The 10,505-nt window shown below is 27.9% G+C and overlaps 1 protein-coding gene across 1 annotated transcript; it reads right to left on the bottom strand.

The window, feature by feature from the left end:
* Positions 1–7,890: 7,890 nt before the first annotated feature.
* On the bottom strand, positions 7,891–8,637 carry LOC117178428. The gene has a single exon (XM_033369854.1). The coding sequence runs from the start codon at positions 8,635–8,637 to the stop codon at positions 7,891–7,893; it is 747 nt and encodes a 248-aa protein (XP_033225745.1).
* Between the last annotated feature and the right edge of the window lie 1,868 nt (positions 8,638–10,505).

The following is a 10,505-nucleotide window of genomic DNA, read 5'->3' as shown; positions in this document are numbered from 1 at the left end:
GAGTAAAGTCAAGATTAGAACTAAACTAGTGGCCCTGAAGCCCTCAAATATATAGGGCTGCTTATCTAATCGAAGGAGGAAGCTGTGACTATATTACATATTCGATTGAATTTTTTTCTTTGGCTTCAAAATTCAACTCCTTTGGTTGAAATTGCAATATATTTCGAATTGGAATCTTAGGAATTTAAAGCGTTTTATATTGAATTTAATATTGCATTTATATTAATTTCATTCAAAAGAATTTTGGGCTGTTACGCATGAATGATTAAAAAATAAATCATTTCATATTCAAATCAAATAGTCTCAAAGTCAAAGCGTCAATTATTGACTAATTTCAAGTTGAAAATGTTCAAAATGAATATTCCGGAAATCCTGAAGTTCAAAATTAATGTAAATGATAAACTTCTCTCATTTGAAAGTAATCCAAGTTAACAAGTTTAACAGTCCACAAAAAAATTTATTAAACCCAGATTTAGAATCCTTCACGCTGAATGACTATTGTTAAAAAATAATTTTAATTTTATAGTTTATTTTGATAGTGCTTTTTTCAAGCCTTCTAGTTCATCTGAGCCCTGTATATTGAAACTGAAACTTTATTTTGTCGTTTTTCTACAGATAAATTGCATGTGCGGTGAAATAAATGAGTTTTCATTGTCAGTTAATAGGAGGTGTACAGAATGTCGACTTCCAATAGAATCAAACGCAAATTATCATCGATCTATGGGACTCAATCAACCCACTTGAAATCCCGCCAGCATCCTCTTTGTGGTAAGCCAAAAACTAATCCAATAGCGGAAGCATGCTTTCTGAATTTTAAGATAATCTAATTAATACACCTCGAGAATATAGCACCGGAAAAAGAGCGAGGAGTAATTTTCAAGAAGAATTTAATTTTCATGGTGAGGCTTCCATAAGAATTTAATTTCGATCAGTTGCCGTAATTATCCTTTTTCGTACTCTCTTCTTTATCTATTCATATGGAGAACATGGTCTTTTTATGCTAAATTAACTTGAGATTTTTAAGGTATATCTTGGATAACTGAAAAATATTCCTCAATAATGGTAAAATTTATTTTATTGTTTTATATCTTACAGAACCTTCTGAATAGCTATTAGGAGATTCTAAGTAAATTTAGAGCATGCAGAATATTTTTGAAAATTAAATTTATCTTTAAAGTTGCAAAGAAAATATTTGAGTTTTAAAGAATTTCAAAAGTCTGTGGAGGATATGAGACAAATTACATATATGTTAAAATGACGATATTAGTATAATGTAATAATTTAGAATAGGATTACGTACAATTTTCTAAAATAATTTTCTCGATGAAAAGAGAATGTAAAATTTTGAGAACATTTTTTCATTTTTAAGACCTGAGCTTCCGGATTCTAATTTTTTGGCTTTTTATTTTTAATTCGAAATATTTCTAATCTGAAATTGAACAGTATAAAATGCTACAATATTCATTGTTCGAATGTAAAATCAGCTATTTTCGGAACGTTCGAAAACTCGAATTACCTAGAAGCTCCTGAAATATTCTTAAATAATATCGAAAACCTTAATTGATATGATACTTCTCAGGGGACAAAACAAAGTTTTTTTAAAAATCAAAACGTCTTTCGATTAAAAAAAAAAGATTGATGTTTAAAATATGAGAAGTCGAAGAATAGTCTTCTTTTAGACAATTTTGATATTTTTTAGCAACAAGTGAATCTACATGATAGGTATTAAAAAATTTGAGAACAAATATTTAATTGGATTTCTGACCTCCAGATCACAATTTAAAAATAAACTCTATTGGTAATAGAGATTTCCATTCAGAATAATGTTATCAAAATAATTTGAAGACAGAGAAATGACAATTGGATAAGGACCAATTTTTTGAAATTCGATTTTTATCAAATTCAAGAAATTTACTATACTATATATTGATACATATTCGAAATATATGTAAAAATCATTTCTCATTTAATTATGAAAAATTAATTTTAAAATTATGAGAATGAAAACTAAATAATGGCTATTTTGTTCTTCTCTAAAGCATAAAAATTTAAAAAACCAGAATATTTTGAAACTTCCCGGAACCATTGTAAATAATTGCCACATGGATCTTGTGAAATTTTATTTACAGTCCTACTGCGGTTATCATTTCCCTGAAATTTAAATATTATAAATTTTTGTGGAAGATGAAAATATTTTCAAATTTATATATCAATTAATCATCTGAATGTGAACAATTTGAAGTTCGAACATTCAAGATTATTCTTCTTCACATTAAAAACGTTTCAATTAAAAAAATTATAATCCAAATTTCTAAATTTCAAAATCAAAAAATTAATGATTTGAAGTTCAACAATGTTAAGCGATAGAACATTGAACATATTGAATAAACTCATATTAAAAGTCTCAAAAAATAAATATTTTACATTTAATTCCTTTATGTTATAATTATTAATAAAAGTCTGAATCATTTAAAACTGAATATTTAAAAAATTTAAGTTGGAATGATAAAAAATATGTAAAAAGTTTTAAATTTCGAGTAGGAATAAAACGCTTTTAAATTCAAAAGCCCGAATATGACAATATGTAAATTAATTAACGGAAAATTTAAAATTTAACAAAAAATGTTGGTAAAACAACATATTTTATAATGTGTAAAACTCAAAATAAAAGAATTTTATGTTACTGAAAAATTAATATTTTAGTAAATTATCTTAAAAGTGAGAGTTTTTTGATCAGGGGTCAAAGATGAAAGGTCAAAGGGCAAATGTGGAAGGTCAGAGATTATATTTATAAAGTAACAATTATAGTGCCAAAGTCTAAAAATGAATAAGATTTCAAAAGTCAAAGATCGCAGGTCAATTATTAAGTTTAAAGGTCAAGAGTTAAATTTACGAGGCCAAAGACTAAAGATTAAAAATCAAAGGTGCAATATCATGATTAGGGTGTGTTAAAAAACCAAATTATGGAAATCAAAAGTGGATATATACTTAAAAGTAGTGTATTAGGATACTCAAAAAGTAAAATTAAATTGGCGCCAATTTATCAAATCCTTCAACTCGAGCGTGTGCAAACCGTGCTTTAAAAAAATTTGTATTTTCTTAGCTTTTATATTTTCGTGTTTCTAAATATCTATTTTGTTTTTATTGGTTCTTAAATGCCTCTCTATTTAAAAAAAAATTTTATTACCGATCTTTAGACGATAATTTATGTTTAATGGACTACTTTTTCATATAGTTCCAATGACGATTTCCATAACTTTGTTTATTTAGCCAACCCTAGTCATGACTATAAATTTCTATGAATTTGAAAAATTTCAATATACAGATTCCATATCGCTAGAATGAAAGTATGGCTGAGAAAATAGAGAAATGTTCGATGAAAAATAAGGCAAATGGACAAGGTCAAATGGAATAACACGAGGTGCCCTTACGTATAAACGTCTCGCTTACCCTGTGGAATCCAGGGATTTTCCACCCACGTTTTCCCTTTGATGAAAATGCTGAGTTCGCCCTTCCCTTGCGAAATTGATTTGCTTGCATTAAATTTACGGCGATAATACATTTTCTATTGTCGTTGCACGACACTCTCTAAATGCAACAGGTCACGTATTAAAAGGTTTTTTAGTGAACCATCTAACACCCGATTATTTCCAGCCCACTTTTGCATAACCAGCAATAAACTTTATTTTCCACTTATAAGACAGTTGCTTTTCTCTTATTGGTACTTTTAGTGAAATTACGTATTCACATTCCCTTTTTCCTTAGTAGTCAGGTCTCACAAGCTTGAAATTATTAGTCTTTTAGTAGTCGAGAAATTTAATTTCTCGACTACTAATTTCACTTAGCAAATTGAAGACCATAAAAAAAGATAATCGAATGGCATAACAAAAAAATGCTTTTTGTCAGCTGTAAAATTCTCAATACAAATTATTCAGGGCGGAATACATAAACGAAAATATGAAAATTAAAAAATTAAAAATTGTATACATGCAAAACTTTTCAAATTTAAATACTGAATACTTTACTACAAAATCAATCATTTTAGAACTTTTCTAAATGGTGAATTACGTTTTTTAAAATTCATAATTTTAACTTAAAGTTAAAATCAATTATAAAGAATTTCCATCCAAGCGGAAAAACAAAGTGAATGAATGAAGTTAAAGATTATTGTATATAATCTATTGCAATATTTCAAATATTAATATTTTTTCTCCATTTCCCAGTGAAAATTAAATTTTTTAGGTGAAATTTTTTTTAGGCGTTTCTCATCTATTATGACAGTTGCGGAAAAAATCATTGACGCTTATGGTATTTCGCTTTAATTATTATTTAAATTGCAAATGAATCCATACTTGTGATTTTACAAAAAACCATGCGTTTGATTGTAAGAAAATTATTTTTAATGTGCAAAAACATCAAATTAATATTGCTAAATGTGCGCCGCATTACCCGCTTCTCCCCTACGATGTATTTGTTGTCCTGTTGAATGATTTTTCTAATAACTTTAAGTTTGGGGAAAGCGGCTCATATTTTTCTGTTATAAGCCAAATTTATTATTGTTTCTTCTGTTAATCATTTCGTTTAAAAAAATCAAAAACACCTTTAGCAACGTTCAAAAAGTAGAAAATCTACCAAATTTTAACGTTTATTGTAATACGTCTGATGATTTAACGTTTCCATACGTTTTAGTAGCTTTATTTGTTTTAAAATGATTAGAAAACTGATAAATAATTCCTTTTTTTGTAAAGTTGTCCTTCCAAGCCTTAAAAATTTTTTTTTTAATCAGTGAGCGATTTCGCTCCACATTGTGGGACAAAGTTAATCCATTTACTTCGTCGTGGCTAAGTGTACCGAAATTTCAGACCAAAAACCCGGATTTTTTTGGTGCTAATAGGAGGAGCTGGAAAAGGGCCGATTTGTAGCAAAATTTCTTTACGAATAGCCGGATTTTTTCTGCATATGTAGACACTATCTATTTAGTTAAAGGATATTTTCATTTTATGGTGATTGTAAAATAATCTACATTGAAAGCTTGAATTCAGCATTTTCAATTTTTAGTTTTTTTAATGAAAAGAATGTCAAATTTACATTTTCTCATAAAATAAAACAAAAATATCGAAAGACATACTGATCAAGAATTTAATATATATGATGTTCAATATTTGTATTTAATTTAATTTTAATAATTGTAACTTTATATTTTATATGACATTGAGTTTCAAAATAACGTTAAGCTTTGTCGACACCGAGATGTCTGTCAAAAACTAGACGTTACTACTGAATTTTAAGAAGAAAGGGAATTTATTATTCAGGGTTGCTGCAGAGGGTGGAAAGCGAGGTAGAAAACTTGGAAAATTGAGCAAAGTCAAGAAATTGGTAAAAGTTTCTGAAGTGTTGTTACCTTGAATATTACTTCATATAATAAATTAAAAATATGAATAATTTTAGTATTGACCATAAATTCAAAATCGACAAACTTTACAACTGTTCAGAGTCAAAATACTTCAGATTTCGAAACTTTTATATAAAAAACTGTTCAAATTTGAAAGTTTTCTTCTTTAAAACTATCAGATTTTTTTATTTTGAACTGATTTAAAGTTTCAATAATGAAAATTTCAGTCAGTTAATTTTTGAATTAAAACCATTGATTTTGGTCTTCAAAAAAGTGTGAAAACCTATACAGTTTAGATTTAAAGTCTAAAATGTCTTAACTATTTGTATAGTTGAAATCCTTTAACAAAATCGAAGCTTATTCTAAAAAAAATAATGTTATCTTGAAAGAAACTAAATTATGATTAAAACATTATTTTGCTTAATTTTTTATCTCAAACATTTTTTATATTGTTATAAATCTTATCTTTTTCTTATATACATCATAAAAAATTAATTGATATAAAATTAGTTATTTTTATTAAATTATGAAGATATTGCGAAATTAGTAACATCTTTATTTTTCTTTACGCAAATACATTTATTTTTAAACTAAACTACTATAGTTTTTACCTTCAAGATAAAGTGTTTCCATTTGCATTTATTACACGCATTAAACCGGATTTCAGGGAACAAACTCCACGAACTAGATTAGTTCGTGTATTCGTGAAAACGCTATTTTAATTTACCTTCGACATATCGCAGTTCTACTGACGTCATGTAAATATTTATGTCAGTATCAGAATTGTGGTTGTATTGCCGAGCTTTTTTTACCGTACAAAAATAAATACCTTTCGTCAAAACCAAAATGAATTGCCAACCTCATTAAACGTTAATTTAACACTTTGTTTATACATAAATAACATTATAAAAAGTTGAAAAAAATGCAATAAACATTAGGGTTGTCCATAAAAAGGCTTTTCTTGAAAAGTGAAAACTATTCTCTATTTTTTCAAAATCGATGTCAAATAATACTTTCTGAGCAAGTGAAAATTATTTCTTTTTTGTAATAAGGTAAACCAACCATTACTGGGACAGTTACGAAAATCAAACCTAATCTAAAGACCGTTATAATAAGTGGCTAACACATTATTTTATCGAATAGATTATTATATACCATAAAACATTTATTTTTCTTTATTTTTTAATAAAATTCATATGTCCATGTTATCATTCTGCTTAAACATAACTTTTTATTTCTCATATTTTGAATAACGTATAAATAAAAACGTATAACTATAAATTAATATACCAATAACTTAAATTGTTAGAATTTTTCTTGTTTTATTTGAAGTTGTAACTGTTATTTCAATATCCGTAGATTTTCTTTATTCATTCCGTCTTTCATACTTTTGTTTAGAACTTTAATTGAAACTTTTTTCATCTGGTTCAACTCTTTCTTTTTTTCTTGAAAAGACTTAGTAACAATTTGTTGTTTGTCTTTCAGTGTACTTTTCTCATCTTTTTTTTTTATTTAATTCGATTTGTGTTTGCTTTAATATTTTATCTTTTTTTCTTCTGGAGGGTTTCCAAAACTTTTTCAATAGTATTAACTGTAACTTCACTAGTAATATGCACTTTTTTCTTCTTAGGCTTTAATTGAGGAACTCTTACAACTTTAAGTACATCTTGTGAGATATTCAAACTTTGATCAGTTACTTTGAATAAAATTATCGATCAAAATAATAAATATGAACTGTATTATATGCATTAGTAAAATAAGTTTAAAACTAACTTGTAAAATCCATAGTTTGATCGCTCATGTCTGTGGATTGATTTGCAAAAATCGATTTTTCACTTATAATTAGGTTTAAAGCTGCATATATTTCATTATTTCTCAACGAACTATCTTTATAAGCCAGGGCAATTGAATCATTAACAGATTGCTCTTCTATAACTGTTTGATCCGATTTAAGATTCAAATAATTTCAACTGACCTTGCAATGTATTAAAAGCAAGGGACTTTTTAAACGTGGAGGCAGTGTTACGTATGTAGTAGAATGCATGCCTCATCATTATCTGGTGCACTTTTTCGCAGAAAAGTGTTCGAAAAACTATCTTCAGCAGTAGAATTTCAGAATCAAATAAAGCTTTGTTCTGACTACTTAAAATATCTTATACAACTGGTATATCTCATGGAGCAATGATTTCTTAAGCAATGAATGGCTCCTCAGATTGTTTATTAAATGTTCGTACACTTTACTTGCAACATTATCTAAGATGAGCAATAAAAGTAACTAATAAAATAGCTACAAAAAATTAGAAATTGATCGACAATGTACGATTATTAAAAAAAGTAAATTCATAAATAGATAAAAACAATATCTATCATCAGGTACAGTAAGAATACAGCATTCATTTACCAGAAATGTTTGTCATCTTTTTCTCCAACATTCGAAAAGACCTTCTAATTTGATATCTCCATTCCAGAATTCATTAAACTCATTTCGTTTAAATATTTTAAATTACCAGGCGAAAGTATATCCCTTTCGAATTTCTGCAAGAAGGTTTCACTATCACTGGTAAAACCATTTGAACCAACCTCTTCTCTATCATTAGTGGCTGTATTTTTTTCTTTTTGTTAAGAACATTATATTGAACTGCATCAGGATCAAATGGAGCTAATCCACATGTTGGAAACTTACTTACAATGCAGTTTGTGAAATCATACGACTCCAAAGCCTGCTTGAAAATCCCAGCAAGCATGTACTTTTTCACATCAACAACATTATTCTGGATTCTGAATTCGTTGTTAGCTACTTTGTAGTTCTCTTTGAACACATGGAACAATCCCACGTCTAAGGGCTGAATAATATGTGTAGAATTCGGATGCAGTCTTATTAATTCTGTTTGTTTTTCCTTACAAAACTTAGCTAACTGCATTGTTAAATGTGATAAATGATTATCCACATATAGAATTACAGGAAATTCATAGTCATTGTCTATAAGCCACTTATAAAAAACATTCACAATATATTTATAAAAGCTATCTGATGCCATCCAACCCTTTTCTGTATTACCCACTGTCCAGTCGCTCGGTATCTTTTCCAGAACTTCTTTTCTTGGTGTCGTCTTAAGATCAAACAGGATCAAATGTGGAAGTAATTGTCGTGATGCAGCAGCTTTAAAAAGAACGGTAAGATAGCCTTTCTCATTAGCCCCTACAACTTTATAATCGCCTTCGCACCTTTCTGGGCATATCGCCATCATTTTTTGAAGGCACTAGCAGAAAAGATGATTCATCCAGATTGAATGTGATTTTTGGAGGCAATGGCAACAAATTTTTTCCTTGTAAATATTCTTTCAACTTCTCATACCACTTTCTCAAAACACTCTCAGGGACGGTACTCAAATTGCTGTACCTTTTCATGAATAAACTGTACCATTTGTTACCCGGACGATCATTTCTAAAAGGATTTTTTCTTCCCGACTCAATGGCAAAATTCTTAGCTGTATCTAATAACTGTTTTTTGTTCACAGGGAAACCTCTTGCAGCCCAGTACAAAATTCATTATACGATATCCTCTTCTTCTTTTACATTAAGCACCGAAGGAGCACCTTTTTTACGATTAACTTGTGTATCAATCTTTGTCATTCTGAATAATGTGCTTTTAAGAACTCCGGTACTGTTTGCTGCTTCTCGCAAAGATTTGCCTTTGCCTATAGATTTTAAGGATTCCTGAACTGCTTCAGGAGTGTAAATCTTTTCAACTCTCTTGCTCCGTTTTGCCACTTTATCCTTTACTTTTTATTTCTTTGAATTATTTTTTGACACCTTTTTTGCCTGGCCATTTTCAGAAGAAATTCAGTAATCTATAATATTAAATTTAAATGAATTTTTGACATAGCGTAGAAAGTTTGAACCCAAAAATATACATTTTCAACAAAAAAGTTAATTTTCAATCTGATACTTCAATTTTCTAACAAACTGTTGAATTTTAAAATGAAAAAGACTAATTTTTTATCAAAGAAGATGAATTCTCATTCAAAAATAGAATGGTTTATATTTTAACAAAAAAAGTGTGAATTATAAAATAAAAACAGTCGAATTCATTAAAAAAAAATTCACTTACATAGTTCGACTTATGAGGAGACAAGATAAAATATGATTTTCAACAAAAAAGTTAATTTTCAACCAGATACACTAATTTTCTACCAAATTCCTGAATTTCCGAGCCAAAAACAAGATTTTTCTACAATCAGGATATATTTTTAACTCGAAAATATGAATTTTCGACAAAAAAGTTAATTGGCAACCAAACAGTCGACTTTTCAAGTAAAATGATGTACTTGTTACAAAGTAGTATTATTTTTTTCCAAGTATTTGATTTTTTGAGCAAAAAAAGTGAATTCTTATCAAAAAATATAATAGTTGATGTTTCAAACAAGAAAGATTTTAATTACAAATTGAAAAAAGTTCAATTAATTTAAAAAAAAAATCGAATTTTTAATAAAACTGCTGGAGCCTCATAACATAAACAGATTAATTTTCAATGAAACAGTTGCATTTTTTCTCTTAAAAGATTAAATTTATCATTTAAAAAATAAATTTTCAAACTAAAAAGATGAATTTTCAACAAAATAAGTTGAAATACTAATAAAAAAAGATTTTTCAGTCAAGAAAGAAAAAAAATTAAAACCAATCCAGTGCAGAAAACTTAGTGGGGCACCGTTCAAGCCCTTTCAGGAAAAATGGGGCCTACCCGTCAGGGCCCAGATGTTGGCATCAAAAATGGGGGCCCGATCTGGCCCCTTTAATTTTTTATTTCTATAATTAGTAAAATTTAAAAAGTTTCTTTAATAATATATTTTTCAGGCTTTGTGTTTTACAGAATATCAATTTTTCAATATGCTACATTATTGAACTGTTTGCATTCCTTTAATTTATCGTTAAGAGTTTGTATTTTGGAGAAAACTATTATGTTTTAATAAACAATGTTCAAATTTTGAGCTATTACACACATATAATTTCATAAACGAATTACAATTATAAATTTTTTTGAACCTTTTTAATATTATTTGTGGATGTATTTTGTTTGACTAAGGCACATGGGTTACGTGAAATGAGATTTGAA

The sequence above is a fragment of the Belonocnema kinseyi genome, chromosome 8, assembly GCF_010883055.1.
Source record: "Belonocnema kinseyi isolate 2016_QV_RU_SX_M_011 chromosome 8, B_treatae_v1, whole genome shotgun sequence".
Taxonomy (NCBI): domain Eukaryota; kingdom Metazoa; phylum Arthropoda; class Insecta; order Hymenoptera; family Cynipidae; genus Belonocnema; species Belonocnema kinseyi.
Note: the sequence above shows the minus strand (reverse complement) of the source record. Positions and strands in the feature narration are given on the sequence as shown.

Bases quoted from the DNA above. Each gene is read 5' to 3' on its own strand.
- LOC117178428 (XM_033369854.1), bottom strand. From the start codon at position 8,637: ATGGCGATATGCCCAGAAAGGTGCGAAGGCGATTATAAAGTTGTAGGG.